Here is a 19,901-nt window from a genome sequence, read left to right as displayed (position 1 = left end):
AGGCTTTTAAAGTTTCTGCCATGAAATGGTCAAATGTTTTTTATACTCTTGTAAGTTTAGCAATTTTTTACGTCATGCTTTCTTCAAAAAATCAAGGAGGTTGAAATTAGGTAGAAAATTAGGAATTTAGGCTTCTAGGCAACAATACAAAAATACTTCAAATTCTTTTACCTGTTCAGGTTGGGATTAGGATGAGAGGAACATTTTTTCAAGGTCGTTTTAACTCTAAAACATAAAGCTGTAGTCTACCAAGTAAAAACTAATGAACAAAAGAGGATGTAATGTTACATGGAAGGTGTCTAGTGTACCTGAACTCCGTAGTATTATGTTTTAAAATTTCTGTTTTTTATGCTGATTACAGAATATCTTATGTGATCTTAATTCATTATTTTTTAAAAAACTTTTCTTGTATGCTGTATTTTATTGTTTGCATTTTATTTGAAGCTTATCAAGCTTTGTGCAGTGATTAGATTTTTATTTGAAACGAGTAGCCGTTTGCAGTTGTCACTCAGAGTGTCTAAATAGCTCCGAACACCACTAAAGTATCATAAATCTTATTTACAAAATACACTCAAGTAAGCTTTTTAAAACTGTTGCCTGCACAGCTAAAATGGAACTGAATGTTCAGAATCAAGGGTGCTTTGGAACCAATTATATTGCAGTAGATACTTCTTGGAGGCTCTGGGGAATTGGCAGGGGGAAAAAAATGACAGAAAGTCTTTTTCTCCCTGTAAATTAATGAATCGTTGTCATAAATGAAACAAATGTGTAGTTTACTTGGTTTTGGTAGGGATTTTGTTGGGCTTTTTTTCTTTTCTAGAAAGGAAATGAGAATTTTACTTTACAGATTCAAAATATATGGTGTGATTACATAGAATGTGCGTACCAAGTGAATATGTAAAGCACCTTTGATGATACAAAACCAGGACTTGTAAGGACTTCAAGCAGTCACTTGATCCAACTTCCTACTCTACTGCAAAAATTAGTCTCTCAGATGTTTTTCAGCTCCCAGTCTACAACATTATAAAACTTTCTCAAATGATCTGTCCTTGATTTCTATCACAGTGCTACTTAGAATTTTTTTTTGTCATTTATTGAAGTCATCATAGTTAAAGAGGAATTTTTCTTTTCCTTTTCTTCCACAAGTGATCTTTATTCTTTTTTACAACCACCTTTTTACATACTGAGCAAAACCTGTCATTATACACAAAAGAAAATTATACACTTTGTACATTGAATATCAGCTTCAGAAAATTGATATATCTTCCTCAAGGTTAGTGTGAAATTCGGTGTTTGAAATTAACTGATGTGTCTGAGATGTGCAAGTGAAGTCTCTGTGAAATCCTGGCTTTGCCAAAGATTATCACCTGAGTCACAACACACCTCAGCTGATATCCTACGCTGAGCTAAAATGTCAGAAGCATATCTGTAAAGTCAAAGTGACTCTACAGTGAGCCTAATCAGCAATAAAACCCAAAACAAATGAAATAAATATTTCATTTTTGTTTGTTGTATGCCTGTTAAAAATAGCATCTTGAATGGTTATCCAGTAAACCAATGCCCCTTCAGAGCAAAGGGTATTTGGAATATATCTTTGTAAACCAAAGTAGCTGCACACTGAACCTGGAACCAGAGATATTTTAATAAACTGAGCTTAATCTATCCAAGGAAAGCACGTCTCATCCAAATGCCTTCTCTTTTCAGCTCAATTTCTTTTGTGAAATATTTTTAAATTTTCACCCATATGTAAGCCTCACTTTTCCTTTTGATTCTCCTTAGGTCTTTTTAAAAATAAGCTGAATTTCAGATCAGTTTTTACCACATAGACTAGCATTTTTCAGGCTAACTAATGGGAAATCATAAAAATCAGAGAAGACAATGTGGGCAATTTTGTCAGTCTTGCTAAATAAACATTAGGTTTTCAAGTTTACGCAAAGTCTGTAATTGGAAGTTTAAAGAGCTGTGGCATCCTGTCAGGGAACTGAAGGAAGAACTTAAATTAATCGTGCTGTGAAGTCTCTCGATCCCATCAGGCAACAGAGCCCAGAGTATCCAAACTGAGCCATACACTGAATGAGCTGCATGCACTGAAATATGGAGACTGTGGGTGTTCCAGGAGGTAAAGGAGCTTTACAAAGGAGAATTGCAATGACCTGTGTAACTGTAGATTGATTAATATTGATAATAACTCGAGATAAAATAAAGTGATAATAGATTTAAACAGGATTTATAAGGAGAGTCAGATTTTTTTTCACAGAATGCATCTCCCTGTCATGAAACTTATTTTTAATCTTTTGAAGGAATTCCATGTTTATTTTATAAAGGTGGCACCACAGACTTTTATGGAGCATTTTGTATGGTGTTCTGGAAATCATAGTAAAAGCAGTGCTTTAGGACAGTTTTTAATCACATGGATTTCCACTTTACACAAACTGACTGATAGATTTTCAAAGGTGTTACGTGCTGATGGAGAATCATCATGATGATTCTCCATGCTGATTTTCCTACCAACATTTTTCAGACAGAAGCACTAGATTCAGTACTAGTCCACAGTTTCATTATTTATTGGGTAGAAGCTTCCTACTCACATGAAAACACCTGATCCTAGTATGAAAACATTCCTATTTTAAAAAGAAAAGGATAAGGTAGACAATAAAAATGTTGTGTTTGGCTTCAGACCCCCAACTCTCAATTGCTGCAGAAAGGATGCTATTAAATACATCTGTATTTTTACATGTGATTTCTAATAAAAGCACCAACCATATCAACAACCAGCTCAATGAAAATCGTGTCCTGGAACTTCCAGTCTGTTTATAATTTGAAAATAAGTGTTTTTGTGTGTATGTGTATTGCCATGCACACTTGATTTTGTATCTATGAATAATACTTCTGAGCTTAGGGAAACTGTTGCTATCCATAGAATTATTTGCATATGCAATTATAACAGTGAGGCCAGGGATGCAAACTGTGGAAGGTGGAGGGCACAAAGAAAGATTTAGTACTGAAGAAAAATGAGCTCATGCTATGTGATTCAGTAGCTTTAGTCCATTAAAATATATTGGGCTGTGAAGTAAAGCTTTTCCACATTACTGACTGGAATGTGCACCTTGAAAAGTTCATGTAAATGCTGTATTATTTACTATTCTCAAAAGTACATTTGTGTAGCCTTCATTAGTCTTCCTTGCCCGATCAGAGTAAATAGCTTTAGATTGCTCTAGATTGGATTTGTAGATTTGTTTTCTCAATGTGTGCAATGCAAACATTCTCCCTTACATACCTTGTGTGCGTTGTTTCAGGAAGTTTCATTTTATTGCATCAAAATTAACTTTTGAAGATCAGAATCTGGAGGATTAAACCTGAAATATAATGTTATAGTTTTCTAAGATTCATACTGTGCAGTAGTTAGAAACTACCAGTTTTCTCAGATCTGTACTAATCAGTTCTGAAATAAAGTACATTATCAGCCTTTCTGGGTTTTGCATGCTTCTTAGGAAAAAGTGGTGACATATCCCTGAAACCTTGTTAACAGTAAAGTCCCACATTTTCTTAACAAAATTTAAATGTGCCTTTAGTCCTCCAGTACTTGACAATACACAGAAATTACAATATCCCTGTTCAATACTCTGCTTTGGTTTTGGAAGTGTCTCAGGTCATAGTTTTCAGGGTGCAAAAGGAATACATCATTTGGATGTGTGATGAGTTTTGGGTAATAATTGGCTCCTGAGTGTTTTGTAGAAAATCTTTTCCAAGTTCCTTGGACTAGATCAGATTCATGTTATTGCAGCAGCTAAGTAAGGGTTTACAGTGGTCCCTTTGTCCTACTGATGTAGAAACTAAAATCATTTAACATCTTCTGGATCATTTAATTTATCTCCCAGTGGAACCTGGAGACCTGAATTCGTGGTGCTGACACATTTTAATAAATCTGCTTTGTGATGATCTTTCTGAAAAATTCAATTTACACAGATACTCGATATCTTAAGTGCAAGTACTGTTATTATACCATTTGCTCAATTCCCACTGAAGTCCAGAAGAGGGTTTTTATATGAAAAATATGATAGCAGTTTATTGACCTTCATGCTTTATATGGACTAATGGGAGTGACTTTCCATTTCAAAGAATGAAAAGTGGTTTTTGTGTGTGGCTGGGAAGGGAGTGATTTGTTCATGCATAGCTGCTATTGAGAAGTTTAAGTGTCGGACCAGAGGTTTTGGGGCAAGGTAAAGCTTTGTCAGCAGTGAATTCCTTTGGCCATGTTCCAGGCTGCTGCCATGAGGGAAGATTTGCAATAGTTTATTGATATATCAAGAGAGTTCCTCCAGAGTGTTCCATCTGATTTTCAGTGTCCTATGCCAAAAAAAGTTTCTTCATTTGTGTCTGTTAAAATTGAACTTACTCTGGTGTTTGATTAGAGTAATAAAGAGAGATTTTGACTGCAAATTTCTCCCCCACTTTAAAAGCCTGACCATTGCACTGGTTATACCATGTTTATTTATTTGTGTGTCCCCTCTTACTTGGACAGTGTGTTGTTATGGGTCTGTCCTGCCTCTATGGGCGTTGTTGGAGACGTGCAGGATGATGCAGTAGGATTCTCAGGTTCCTTAAAAGAGCTGACATAGTCTTGGATATTGGGAGTGTCTGTGGAGGGGTAGGGAATATGTGACATGTAATAACGTTCACATATTACAGGGTTAAATGAATTTTCATTTTCTTTTTCTAGTGAAACACTTTAGTTTCTGTTGTGCTCCTAAGCAGCAGATTGTAGCTCTCAGCACAGCGAAACAAACCACTGCACGGGGAAAGGGTGGCAGGTTGACCTTCTCTGCAGAGCTGATGCATCTGCTTTTCTGGGTCAGCTTTATGATAAGGCTCATGAGGGTGTCTTTGCTGAGCTGATTTGTACTTTGGCAAGTGCAGCTGTTTGAAAAGTAGCGCTAGGAAACATTTCTGCACGTTCTACAGGTCCTGAGTTCTGCGTAGTCTAGAAAGAGAAACTGTGCCATATGAGTGCTGGTAGTTTGGGGAAATGTAAATTAGAGTAGTTACAAACTGTAGTATCAATATTACACCCAATTAGGACCTAATTTCTCGCATTAGGTGCTGCAGTTCTAACACAAATTTTGTTCTCTGTGTGTTTTGTTTTTGTGAGGTTTTTTAAAACTAGTTCAGAGTGCTGGGGTAGCTTGAGCCATCTGGTCAGCTGAGTGAGAAACAGCTCCTGCAGGTGTGTGCTGTGCACACTGCTGGGGGAGTGTTGGTCATTAAAACTCCATCCATTTATTTTTGTAGTTTACTTTGCTCAGTGAGCCTTAACTCACTTTTATTGGAAAGCTTAGAGTGGAAGCTTTCTCTCCTGATTTTTTTCTTTTTGTGCTACTGTATTGACGACCAATGTGAACAATATGTTCCTGCATATTCATTTGACATCCAGCCTCCCAATGACTGTCTTGTTTGGGCACCTATGAGATCCTTAAAAGTGATATAACTCTTCAAATAATAGAGTGAGTGTACTTATCTGTCCCCTTTTGAGTGACAAGTAACTCCTTTTTCTCTTTTTTTTTTTTTTTTTTCTGTGTGCTATGGAGAAGCAAGACTGTAATCTCACTGGCATGAATTATTTATTATCCATTTGGAGGGTCTGAATGATGCATCCCAAAAATGAGTAACATGGCAGAACCTGAACATCACAGAGTTAGACTAGGCTGAAATGGGTTCACAGTATTTCTGGCTCTATGTATTATATGAGAATGCCTTTAGGCATTTAAAATGATTTACAAGCCACAGCTATTTATGTGGAGTACAAAATATAACCCATTTGAAAATGAGGTCTTGTTGTCAAATCCTAATCCTTTTACCTACTTAAGCAGTGTTTTTATATTGGCAAAGAACATTTCTACAGCCCAAAACATTTGGGAAGTCGTGCAGTTCTTATCAAGTCCCAAATCATTAGTGTTTTGTACCAAAAACAATTATTTGCATTTTGTTAAGCCTAAGTTTCACAGTATCTCATTATTTATGTGACAACTAACACTGTGTTCCTGCTACTGATTAACAGGAAGAAAAAGTTTGAACACTATTAAGTCCAGGAAAGTACTTCTTTTTACATAATCAAAAAATAGCTTGACTACATTGTTTACTTCCAAATGCAACCACTCCATGCTCAAAAATTATTTATATTCAAAGCTAGTTTTAAAAATATAAGCTCTAAAGGAAAAAAGCATCCAAAATTTTTGGTGTGCTCAGAGCTGGGTGTGGAGACAGGTTCCCTGTGTTAATACAGCATTTTCTTTGCTGGGTCCATTGCAATGGAATGCAATCTTGAGCTGTTTTCTGAAATTTACCATCACTAGAAGTAGTTCAGTGAACACTGAGGCTGAGCCTGTGGCCATGGAAATTCAGTCTTTAAAGTCATTTTACCTGAGATGTTGGAGAGTTTGCTTTTATCTGTGCTGATGAGAAAATGTAAGAAGTTGTAATAAAGTATTTTCTGGTTGATGAGTATGGAAGTCTGGAGTAAGTGAAATCTTTGGAGAAACACAGCTACTATAGCTATGTTTAGTAGTTTCTTGATTATTATTTTTTTTAATCTTATAACTCTATATTTTTAAGGTACTGAGATGTTTGGAACCGCTGATGCCGTTGCAGTTGCAGTCTTGCCACTTATATAATTCATGCTATGTAATTTTAGCTTTAAATATTTGATTACTCTGAAGCTCTCTTATCAAATGGGAGCATACCTGCTTGATTTTTGCCTTCCTTAAAAAAGCCATTAAAATTCCTAGCAGTTTGTAGTGTGTGTTGGCAACAGGTACATCTGAGTTAATGAGGCATATGACTTCAATTTAGGTATAGGAAGGATAAATGTAATTCAGAATTATATAACAAGCATCAGGAATCAGGGAGAGACTATCAGTAGATAAATGTAGAAAAAGTGCAGGATACAAAATTAAATTTAGACTATATAATTTTTTACTACCTTAGCTTTGTAGTTATTACCAGTTTGATGTAAATTTTGCATCTAAAATTTTGTTTAGTCCTGTGAAGTCCAATTTGTTATATAGACCTTTCACTGATAGTCTTTTTTTTTTTAAAGAAAAAAGGCAATTATTTAAAAGTGTGCAAATGCTGCTTAACAGAAACCAAAGCCTAGAACAAGAAATACAGGTTTATTCTTGCCTTGTGTTTCTAGCTATAAAATAAATAAAAAATAATGTCATTTTGCAAAACAGTATGATACATAACAATATATTTAAATTTTTCACACCAGCATAGGTATTTCTCCATGCTTTGTTTTATAACCACTGTATTATACTTTCCCAATTTTGTTAGGAAGTCACCTAGAAAAGGCAAAATTTACTTCACACTTTTTTGAAAAGTAAAACTGGAGTTTTATGTCTGGCAGCTTGTGTTGTTTAGTTCAACTGATTTTTTTCTTGGTTCAGTGGAAATCTGAATACAGTGTCAGAACTGGGTCTTGACTAATCTCATTTTGACCTGGCCTTTTAAAAGCACTGTACTTGTCACCATATTCAGTTTCCTCTTCCCCCTGGGTGAAAAAAGGTCTTCTCTGTCCTGCAGGACACCTGCAGGCTTGTTCAAAGAGCAATTATTTTTAAAGCACGTGGTTTATCTAAGGGGCAGTTTCTCCTTGTGAAAATACAATATTATCTTCCTTCACGGTCTAAGAAATAGTTTACTCTTGGAATTTCCAGGTGCTGGTGCTTTTGTGTAAGGAAACACAGGTTTTTTTGGAATGGGAGAATTCCAAGTGGCTGATGGTGATTCCTGGCAGCTGTAGTGATCTAGCTGAGAATCACCTGTACTGTCAGGAGTATCAGAAGATTAGAGATGATGAGAAAGTCCTTGTCCCTGATGACTTTAGGTAAACTGTGATAATACTGAAGAACCTAAACTAGGGAAAATTTCTGAGAGTTAAATTCATCTTTTCTTTGACTGATTTTGCAAAGCTACAGAACAATTTCACTGGAAGTCTTCATGTTGCCCTTAGGGGTCAATAAGTAATGTTCAGGTGTTTTCAGTAAAGCTTCTTACATATTTAAATGAAAATATATATAAGCTGGAAGAAGACAATTGCTGAGAAACTAAGGATCCAACATTTCATTCAATTAAATGTTTTAATCTTAATATAACATTAATTAAAACACCTTGTTTGAGTCACTCTACCTCATAAGATTTCTTGGTGTAGTTTTAATCAGATGATTGCATTGTATAAATAGGCAAATATATCACATTAGCAGTGTGTAACATCCAGGCTATTTAAGCCACAAATATGTTGTCCATCTATAGCATATTAATTATCATCAGCACATTTAGATTTTCCTTTCTTATGCAGAGAAAGAATAAGTGAATATAATGTAGAATTATTTTTATGTGCAAACTTTATTCATGTTCTACTTGAATCAGTTTGATAACACTCTAAATTTGGGCAATATTGTGCATTTAATTTCTATGTAGTTGTTTTGCTCTATGATGTTGGGCAGGACAGAAATATTAGGTACCTTGCTTGCCTTTAGTTGATTTGAAAAGCACTTTGAAGCCTAGAGGGGGATATGTCATATTAAGTCTCCCTAATAATTTTATGAACAGCTAATTTGCGTTAATAGCAATATATATAATCAATCAGCAAAGACAGGGAGCAGAACAGGATGTTAATAGCCAAACCTGATAATCAGCTGGAAAAAGCAGAACAGTATGCTTGCCATAGAATTAATACAATTCCTATAAGCTCCATGATTTTTTTTCAGTAGACTTCGGGAGTCAGGCCAAGCAAACAGCTCATAATATTTTTTAAGAGTTGTTAAACCTTCTCCCTCTAATGATTTGTTTGCCAGAGTGTAGCAGGTGTTCATAGATGAGAGACATATACTTCTGATTCCTTTGCTGTGCAGCTTCTCTGGCCTTTATTACCTGTTTGTTGTTGATTTAGCATAACATATTTACAGTAATAAAGATGCTAATCTTCTGTTTTCTGCATTTTTACCTTGTGCCTAATTTAATAAATTCTGTAGCTCTTTGTTTAGATAATTTTACCTCATCTAGATGGTCTGTCTTATACTTCAGGTTCTTAAATGCATTTGCTTCGCACTAGTTCCCAACGCAGGTGGTGATTCAGCTCAAGAAATAGAGATTGATTATTCATGAAGAATAAGCTTCCTTGCTGTAGTTCTGAAGCTGGGATCACTTACATATTGTAGGCATAATTGGTCATTCTTTATTTGCTCTGTTAAGAGCTACTTAGACATTTTAATCCATGTGCAAAAACTGGAAATATTTTAAGTTCAGCTGAAGTCACATAAAGAAAAGAAGGTAACCAGAACTAACTGACAGGTCCATGTCTCTAGGTGGAAGGTGAACTATCAAAGTGGCCAATAAATTATTATTTTTTTTTTTATTGTAGGCTTTATTTTATAGCAGGATCTTAACAGCGTAGCAGAAGACACCTATGAAGCCTTAGTTCTAATTAGTGGTAGAATAAGGTCTGCAATGAAGCAACACTTGATTATACTTTAGATGTGTCAGATCTATTTTACAACATTAACCCAAATTAAATGTATTTAACGGGCCATATGGTACTCTTCATTTTCTCGAATTTGTAATATAAACCTGTAACATGACACTAGAACCCAAAATGAACTCCAGAGAAATAAAATTATTCAATTATGAATAGCATGTGCATCCTTACACTGACATGAAGCACTCCTTGATTACTGGCTAACCAGTGGCTTGATTGGAGCTCAGCCTGAGCAGCTGAGTGCTCTAAATGTGCTGCGATGTGTTTTTACTGTAAGGCTCACTAGGTGAAAAAAGTTTGGCTACACTACAACAGTAATTCAGCTGCATGGAGCTGATAATTTCTTTAAGATGCATTCTTGAAGATTTTTTAAAATTAATTTTATCACTTTTATTAATTGTAGGACATAATTATTCTCTAAGTCCATTAGCTTTGGGAAACATTTCATTTGTTTAATGAATGCAAAATACTATGAAGTTTGCAGTTGTTACCAAAGAGTTGAGGAATGCTGACGTCATAGAGTCTGCTTAACAGTTAAAACAAATTGGAGAAGAACGTTATCTTTCATGAAAAGTGTTCTCCCATATTAGTGCTGTGCTAAATATTTACTGTTGAACTAGTCATTATCAGGGGCTTGTGGGTCAGAACAGTGAAAGTGGAATAAAGCAGTTAAACTCTAAAAATGCAGTACTATTGAACTGAACATTGCTATCATAAAAGTAGAAACCCTGTGCCATCAAGGATGGCGATTTAAACCCCAAATATCTCATAGTCATTTTAATCAATCATTTTAATCAATTCTGTAAAAAATTCATATGTGAAATTTGATAGATAAAAAATACTGCACTGATGCTGTAATGAGGGAAAAAAGTAACAGATGCTTTTTGAATAATCAAATTATTCAAATATTGATTTGAAATTGAATGTGCTAATGTGTTTTCTGAGGGGCAGAATGCTGGCTACATGTCAGACTTGGATTTCTGAAAAGGAAGACATCTCTTGCTTCTGTTCCTGGTAGGCTCTCAGAAATGGGGGTTGGTGTATGTCCAGAATTAACCATCAGAAGCTGTATTTCACATCATTCAGTCAGATTTTTAGCATTAAAGGAAGAAAAGGCTACTCATCATTTATGAAACTTGACCGGCTGTGTTGGGCAGTATGAGGAAGTGGGGAGAGACTAGTCCAAGCTGCACTATAGTACATTAAACACTTAAAATTCCTGAAAGGAGCAATGGATATTATATTCATTTATACACATAAAATTATAAGCATGTCTTTTTGGGTGGATGGGTCCTATGCAGTGGTTTTGAGTGGGAAAGATTGTAGAAGATACAAGTGTGGTTGTTCAAAAACGTCTTTTGAAATGAGTTTATGGTTTGGGCTTCTGCTGTTTCTGTTGTGACTTTTTGGATGGACTTTGCACAACTGTGGATTGATGTAAGAATGGCAGGAGCAGAAATGTTTAACAGATAAAAAGGAAGTGATATAACCATCTTTCAAAAATTCCTATGACATAGAAGGTATTTCTTGAAGTTATTTTAAAACAATTTTCTGTGAGAGTCTGCAGCCCTTACTTAGACTGGGTAATATGCAATTGCATTCTTCACAGCACTGAAATGAAACTGTGAAGCAATAATTATGCTAATTTTAAAATGGAAATATACCAAGATTTGTCTCTGTCTAACTCTTAAAACATTTTCTTGATAACCTCAGGACTTTAATATACAGAATTTGCTGTACTAGTGTTAAAGGAGAACTAATCTTACACTGTTCTGGTAGCAAGTAAGTAATTTAGTAGGTAGATGTAAGGACGTTGTTATACTGTATAAACTGTTACTTAAATGCAAATAATCCCAGTCCTTCAACTTCCCAACATTCTCAAAAAGCTAACAAGCTAAGTAGCTTATTTGCTATAATAGATGTTGAAAGCCTTTGTGCCTACTGTTCATTAAGTGTTTAATTACCTCTTATGTTTGAAAGCTACACTAGGATCTAGCACTCAGTCTGGGGCTTGATTTCCAGTTCTCATCTTAAATTTATTACAGTTCTCTTGCTAAGATTTCGCCATTAACTACTTAATGAGAAAGAAATACAAAGATGTCGCTGGCAAGAATTGTTTTAAGCAACTTACCCAGAAAATGTGTACTATGTATCTTTAGCCATTTAATTATGTTTTTCTCTTAAGTCCCACTCTGCAATTGCATCAAATTCTTTACCTTGTCAGCCTTTCATAGACCCTTGATACCTTGAATATGATCATCTCCTTCAGCTTTTTGTTGCAGCACAACATGCTGTTTAACTGAATGAGGAACTGATTCCGTAGTAGCCATTAAAGACCTCAAAATATTTTTCCAAATGGGACCATGATGACCTCAAATATTCTGGCCAGTATGGGACATTGCCTGTGCCTTGCTGCTTCTCTTGCCTCTCCTAACATTTCAGTTAAATTTGACTTCCTTTGTCCTCTGAAAGACTCAACCATGTTGCAGCAAACTTCATTCTCTGCTGCATTCACGATGCTTCAACCCAAAGAATGCCATGTAAATGAGATACTGCTACAAGTCATCACGGGTCTGGTTGCAGATAAGTAGAACTTTGATTTGTGTTTGTTTTTCAGAGCCAGAGCTTCAGCTGTTTGGAAAAGACTAGATGCCCAGGATCTAATGTGAGTTCTGTGCAGATACAGGGAGATTCAGACTATTTCATCAACCATCTCGGAGTACCTGCCACGCAGTTTTCTTACGAGGACATCAAAACTTCAGAGGTAGCTATGAATAAAAATGGACAAACTAAAAGTAACAGAGAGATAGAGTTCTATTTTCTGAGGTTATATCCCCACATGACAAGCATGTTGCAGTGGAAAGTTATCTCCTGTAAGTGTGTTTTTTTAGGTCTCCAGGGGATTAACACAGAGCTTCAAAGGGACTGGTTTTATAGGAATATGGCATTCAAAGAAACAGATAAAAATCGGAGGACGTTATGTTACAAATGTTAATAATTCTGAAAGTTTTTTAGGTTACATATTAGCTAACCCACCTTTTCAGACTGTTCTCAACATAGAGGAAATGAGCATTGCTGTGTATTTTTTTACTGCACAGTAGGATGATACTTGAAAATAAATTTTATATCCATTCTCATACTGTGAGCAAAATATGATTCTCTAGTATAAATGTTGGTGGTAAAGATCTGTGTGCTTGATTGGAGTCCTCAAAACACCATGTTCTTTTTCAGTCCATCAGCCTCTGCAAGGTAAGTGGAAGGAAGAGGCATTTTACACTGTTTGGGAACTGGGTGGGAATTGGACACAAAGTTAGGAAAGTTCATCCTTCCTCAGCCTTCACTACTGCAGCTTATTTGCACCTGGACAACTCAAATGGTCTCTCAGTTGGTCAGCTGAGGATCAGGAAACCTGGTATTAGTTATTCCAGGATAAAGTATTATATAAAGCATGAGGAAAGGTGTGTGTTTTCTTGGAAATGTAATGGTGCATTGACTTCATATTCTCCTCATTTCTCTTTTTGCACTGTGCTCATCTCCATATGTGCACATCCTTCAGGAATGTTCAGGAACAAAGCTGAAGCTGGGTTGAACTGGAATGCTTCCTGACACTGCATGCTAATGTTTCTCTTTCACAGATGCAAAACAAAGCAGAGATGTGCCAAATACGGAGCATTGCTGTCGTGTTGTTGTGTAAATTGAAATAGATTAAGTCAAGAATTTATATAAATAAGGAGACTTCTGTGTTCTAAACTTCATGGCACCTATTAGACAAAGTTTTCTGTTTGAGATTAAACATTAGGCAAAGGCTGTAAGGAAAATGTGAAGGCAGAAGACATATGAGTGCAATGTTTATGACAGGCTTTTGGTCCAGAGTGAATTTTTGTTGTCACTTAGCAGCTACTCCACGTAGTTTTCATTCAGGATCTGGGTATATAGGATCTATAGTGCATGAGAAAGAATCTGCAAACTTCAGTATATCAAAATAGTATTTCCCAGCAATATTTGTAATATGAACACTGAAGGTTCCCTTGGCTATTGTCGACTTTAATCCACAGTTACTCTTCATGTTCAGTTAACCTTGTAAATACGCATTTTTGGCCTCTCAGAATGACTCAGCAATGTAATTAAAATCATAAAAGGAAGTGTTTCTATAGTTGCTTAAACATGACACTGTAAATTTGGTTCTTTGCTAAAAACTCATCTTTTGTCCTTGCAAAATCATCTCCTAGAAATAAATGTAGTAAGTGTAATCTGCAGTCCTGAAGTAGATGTGTTACACTTCTCAGGCCATAGGAGACCTTGACCCCATGAGATCTATTTGATGTGAGAAATAAATCTGCTTGGCAAAATGTGTAAATTTCTCTTGGCAAGAGGGTGGACCTTTTTTTTTAAAAGTGAAGTTACTCAGAATGATTAAATTTGGATTATTTGCTATATTCTTGTTGTTTATTGTACTGATTATTAATAGTCCTTCAGAAGATAGGTTTGTTGTCTTTCCTGTGTTCTATCAGACAAGCAATCTTGTTTATTCTTTAGGGCTTATTGCAATTGTTTATTGTGGATTCTGTTAATTGTATCAAACAGAGATATTATAAGGCAGACAAATTATTCTGTTTACAGCCATATTAATAAACATTGTTAGGAATTTCTGTTATGCAGGTTAGTTACTGATAATAATCTGTTGGTTTGCAGGGAGGGATTTTGTTTGTTTGTTTCAAAGCCATTCAGGTTTTTTTAAACTATACCTCAGCTTTGTCAGCTTCATTGCAAAACAAGATTTGGGAGAGCAGATTTCAGAAAGGGGCTGTTTTGACATGCTTTTGTAGACTATCATTTTGCCAGGTTGGTTTCCTTTGCTCTCTCTTTCGGTGCTGTGACCTGCTCAGGAATTGCTCTTCCTTTGGAATATACATTAGTTGTTTATCTTACCCACCTGTCAGCCGGCATGCAGTGTCACATAAAACTGATGCTATCCCACAGTCGAAAAAAACCTTTTTTTAGAGTAAAAAAGCCCAAGACCTGTGCTTGGATCCTGCCTACAGAGCAACAGCTACAGGTCAGCTTTAGAAATGCATTTCTTACCCAGTCAGTGCAGTGCCGGTCCGCAGAGAGAAGGTTATAAAAGCCTTTCATTGACAGGAACCTGAGGAGTAAATAAGAGGAAATAAAAGTTGTAACAGGAAACATTCAGGCCAGAAGAGTAAGTAAAACTGTCTGCCTTGAAATTGCATAATACAGTGACCCACAGCCTTAGGGAGGTTAAATCTGCTTGGCAAATGCCCGTGGTCAGATCTGTGAGCCAGTAAAGTGCATTCTGAGAATTCAACCACCGCTATAAAAATGCACTGGGTGAAATGCAGCTCGTTTATTCGCTAGCAGGAAGTACACAGCATTTTAGTTTCAAAGTAAGTAAACTTGGAAGAATTTCTCAAGTGGAAAAAAGCTATAATATTCCACCAGTTTCCAAGGATTCTCTTGCAGTTGCTGAGGAGAACCTTCCTCTCCTCATGTATGGTGCACTGGCTTTTAATCCATGTGAGGGTTGCATTCTGATTTGTAATGTTTTAGGAGAAAGGCTGATCAGATTTTCCTAATGCTCCTGATTCTCTTACTTTCAGGAGGAGTCATGTTATTAAAGATAATGTTTCATTTGCATCCAAGTGACTATGTAGAGCCTCCAGAGAGAGGCATAATGTTGACTTCAGATCAGAGTTGCTATTACTGAAGACCATGATTCTATTAGTCTTCACCTCAGCAGTGTTAGTAACATATTCACTTGGCTTTACATCAACAAGGAAGAACAACATAAACTAAAAGAGATGTTAGATCACAGTCTTGTCTTAGTTACTCTCTGTACTGCAATAAAAGATGGATATTAATCAAATTAATCATATTAGCATTGATACATCTGTAATTACATACTTGGAGCAAGTGAGTAAATTCTGGGTTTTTTTTTCTCTGTATAGGTTGTTACTGTGCTCTTGAATGTTTGTATGACAAATGTATTTTCAAACCTAAAAATGGTTTAGCAAGTATAATACACACATGTCCTCAATAATGACAGAAAATATATGCATATAATAGACAAAAGTGTGGGTTTGGACAGATCATTGCTCATCACAACTCTGCTTAGAGTCTTAGATATAAATTCTTTACCTGTGGTGTTTCAATTTTGTAAACAAAAGGTGTTATTTACGTGACTAAAGCTCAGCTCTTGGTTATGTGACTGTAAATTAGGAATAACTCTGAAAACACTGGATATGGTGGTGTATGATCTGAAGAACATGTGTTCAGTTTCCATTTGAATTCATCATAGTTATTTTTTAATGGATATACATGGATTGTCTGCCTGTATATTAGAAAATACTGCTCTATCATCTATAGCTTACCTTGTTTCTCTTCCCTCACACATCTTTTTTTATCCTTCTCTGATGCTTTTTGACATTTTTTGAATTTGCATGTTAGTGGAAATTCTAGTATTAAATGGTTTATTTCAGTTGTGAGAGTGATAACTGTTTTCTTCCATATGAAGTAACATTCACTGCAGACTAAACTCTGCTCTTGGGAATGATCGAGACAATACAATAAAAAAGGGCATTTAAAATTATCAAAACTTTACAGCAATAAAAGTTTCATTAGTCAGGTCTGTGGCTGTGGCAACAGAAAGTGTTTTTAGTCACTTGCTAACTCACATGAAATTTCTTATATATGGAGACATGAGTGAAAAAGAAACGTGAATCCATGTCTTAAAATGTTGCTTGGCATAAATCCTTCATTTAATTTTTACACTGCATTTATTATATAAAAACAGCATGGTCTTGAAAATTTGGTGTTGTTTCCTGTCTCTAGCTAAAGTTTCATATAGTTTTATCTGCTGGAGAGACTCAGTACTTCAGAAGTTTATCCGTAACTCCTCCTGACACTGCTTCTGTTTCTCTTATTTCTCTCCCTTATTTATTTAAGCTTTGCCTTGTTTGGTTTTAGGATTTTTTTATATAAGCATCATCTCTATAATTTTTGTCTCTCCAGTGGAGCACCTTAAAAATGTGGTTTGCTCTGCTGGATTCAGCATTCTGATGGCCACACTCACCTTTTCTCTTTCATGAAAAGGGGCCGAGAAAAGTAGCTTTTAAAACATCTATATTTGGAAGTATATTGTGGGCTTTTTCCCTAATGAGAAAACAACCAAGCCCCTTGTTGAAAGTTAATTTATTTTGATTGTTTCTTTCACAGCACTGTTTATAGCATAGCTGCTGAAATCCTGGAGCATAAGTACATCACAGAGACTGAGAAAAACAGCCTTGCTGTGGCTGCCTAGTGTTTGGGTACAAGTGAAAATATAAACTGGGTTTTCCATGGTTTCAGTTGGAGATTTGATAGTTTCTTCATCATTGTAAGTCAAATAACATTGAACTGTTTAGTGTTTTGAGGCTGATTCAATCACTAGCAAACTTAAGCTGGTACAGGTGTATTTTGAGCTGAATCTTATTACCCGTTTCTGTGTCATTGCAGTCAACAGTTTCCTGAGCAATCAGGGTTTTTTAAATATAGCTAGATGATTTCTTATGGTATCTGCATATAATTCATCCTTCTCAGTGCATCCTATTACGTAATGATTCCTATCTGACAACACAGAATCTTAAATCCCCTCTGTGATATTGTGGTAGGTTATATCAACGTTAGCATTATCATTTTGTTGTGAACAAAACCAATTACTGCACATGGACATTGCTAAAAAAAAACCTTTTTTTTTTTCTGTTGTTTTTTATTGATGGACACATACTTGGCATGAAATATTTCATGGTAGAGGTCCACATTTGGGTATGCAGGACTTACAGAACATTTACTTTTACACCTAGACCATAAAAGTTGTTTTCCGTGTCTTCACTCAAACTTAAGTACAGGCAAGAAATATAAAAATTACCTGTCACATTATTCACAGACTAGACCAAGATAGTGTAATACCATGGACCACTAAGCTAATTTAGAAGAAAAATGAAAAGAGGTTTCTTTATAGAAGGCATTTGTATGTAATATATGTAGAAGAGTTTAGAATTTTGACAGTTTGAGATTGTATCCTCTTTAGAGAGAATGCATAATGATTTTTATTTCTGTTGAAATATGCATAACTTTCTGAAGGTAACTTTCAACTTTCATTAGAGCCCTTAAAAGTGATTTTCACCCACAGTGTTGTAAAACAGAGGCCACTAAATCTTAACTCTTCAGTGAATGTGGCTTTTCAGTTGTTTTTTACCATCTACCTCTGCTTCCTCCCTTCCCCCCATCCTGCCCTCTTTTCTTCCTTTTTTTTAATCACTCTTTGGGGAAACCTCACTGCAGTTTCTTGATTTCAGTATTTACATGCTTAGACTGACACATCATGCGCTTCTTTCAAAAGAACTCAAAAGCTTTCCAAGTTTTCTTTGTTAGGGGAAAAGAAACGGAGGAACTGTCCTTGATGGAGAGAACTTTGATATGCTTGTGTGAGTGTAGAGGGAGGGCTTAGGCAGCATGGAGTTCTCTTCAGTGCATCTGCCTCGTGTCATTTTGAAGTGAATGGGTTTTTAGAGAACTGGTGTTTGTACCACACACAGACACACTTTATTTTTGTATGTATATGCACCTATATATATAATCAGCATGGCATTGTGAAAGTCTGTGGTATAATTTTAATTCCACAAGCACATCCTGTAACTGTGTGTGTACATGTAAAGCACACCTGAGTTGCCTGACCTGTGATATCCTTTGTTGAGAGCTGGGTTTGTATCACTAATGTAGTTCACTGGTCAAGCAGTTCCAGTGCTTAAAGTCCAACAACTTTTAAGTTTTGGATCTTTGTATTCCTAATACAGTTATCTCACCATTTTGCATCACATCATAAATCTCATAGTTACTCCATATGCAGATAATTTTCTCCTTTACTTCTGGTGTGTCCACCAGTCCCTATCCAGTCAGGAAAGAGTTAGTATGGCAAGGCAGGAAGTCTTGAGGTTTCTGACTGACTACTTGAATTAAATGCAGCTGACCAGGCCCTTCTGGTAAACATTCTGCTGTTTTCTTTATGTTATTTTTTATGTCCTCCTTAACCAAGTGTCACCCAGTACCAATTAATTAATCAGAGCCAAGTATATTTATCAAGAAATTCTATTAGAAGGATCATGGCATCATTTTCTCTGAAGGGTCAGGGTAGACCATATTGGAAGACACGATGTGCTTACAAGCCTTAGCTGCTCAACAGAGAACTTCAGGGCTTGGGACTTATGTGTGAATGTCCTTAGAAGAGAATTAACACTGGTTGTTTGAGTCTGTAATTCCAAGGAGATTCTTAGCCCAAACAGAAGCCACATTTCTCCTTCTGTATGCAGACTAATAGGGAATTTGCATACCAGCAGTGTGTTGCTATGATGATCTGCAATTTGGTAGCTTTTCCATCTAAAAATACAGCTCTGCATGGCTCCCTGCATTCCCTCTTCTCCTTTCTCCCTGGTATATATTACATTTTTTTAAGGAAATAACACAGCTGGTAGTTGCCCATGGGGAGTTACAGGAGATGTTTCATGCATTTATGAAAGAATCAAAATACTAGTGTGCTTAGTATACCAGAAAGTCTTTGCAAAGGAGCAAATGTGTATCAGCCTCAGAATGGCAGTCTGCATGGGAACCCAGAATTTCCTTATCTGAACTGTCTCTGGAGAGTTTGATGCTGTTGCATTTGCTGCTGATAGAGTCTAATAACTATGTAGTAGAACTTTACAGTCCACAAGGTGTAGCAGTGGGAGTCAGTTGTGTCAAGGTGAAGAGAGAGGTTTCATTTTTTTGTTCATGGACAAGTGGTGAACTGCCTGTGTATAACAAAATATAGTTTGAAGAGTCTCCAGTAGATTGCCTTGGGGACTACCTGTGAAGGTGGTTCCAAACCACAGCTGCCTTTGTAACTCATAGGCTATATTGTCCATACAGTAGTTAAGCTCTTCTTTATTCATATTGTACTTTTCTGACTAATGTGTTTTTGCTTTTCTGTCTTTAGCATAAATTAGTGCTTTTTAATTTTGCAGTTCAGTCAAGGGTTAGTGTAGTACTCACCAGTAATTCATTAATACATTAGTCCATCTGTTCACTTGGATGCTAATTTAGTTGAATTTGGTAGTGAGAACATGCTGAAATTGTTAAGGTTAATGACACAGTGTTTTACAAGACAAAATACATTTGATGTTCAATTGATTGCTTGAGTTGTTTTATTGAATAATATGAATATTTAGCTACTTAATTTCATGGAAGAGCATCTTTGTTATTATACCAGTGCTAGTGAAACTGATGACGTCCTCATCAGTTGGGTACATTACTCTGTTCCAAAAAAATCTGTTTGGTC

At 35.9% G+C, this 19,901-nt stretch overlaps 1 protein-coding gene across 1 annotated transcript in view; it reads left to right on the top strand.

Annotated features, from left to right (window-relative positions):
* LOC114065093 (inactive N-acetylated-alpha-linked acidic dipeptidase-like protein 2) overlaps positions 1-19,901 on the top strand; it is a gene marked incomplete at its 5' end in the record, with an annotated part of 150,627 nt that overhangs the window by 61,297 nt on the left and 69,429 nt on the right. Inside the window, one exon of the mRNA XM_027898698.1 lies at positions 12,150-12,296. Coding sequence (XP_027754499.1) covers positions 12,150-12,296 — 147 coding nt within the window. The remainder of the gene's footprint in view (positions 1-12,149; positions 12,297-19,901) is intronic.

Source organism: Empidonax traillii, unplaced genomic scaffold (genome assembly GCF_003031625.1).
Source record: "Empidonax traillii isolate 1590-97213 ecotype Southwest subspecies unplaced genomic scaffold, ASM303162v1 scaffold617:size382775, whole genome shotgun sequence".
NCBI classification, from domain to species: domain Eukaryota; kingdom Metazoa; phylum Chordata; class Aves; order Passeriformes; family Tyrannidae; genus Empidonax; species Empidonax traillii.
This window is presented reverse-complemented; position numbering and strand designations above follow the sequence as displayed.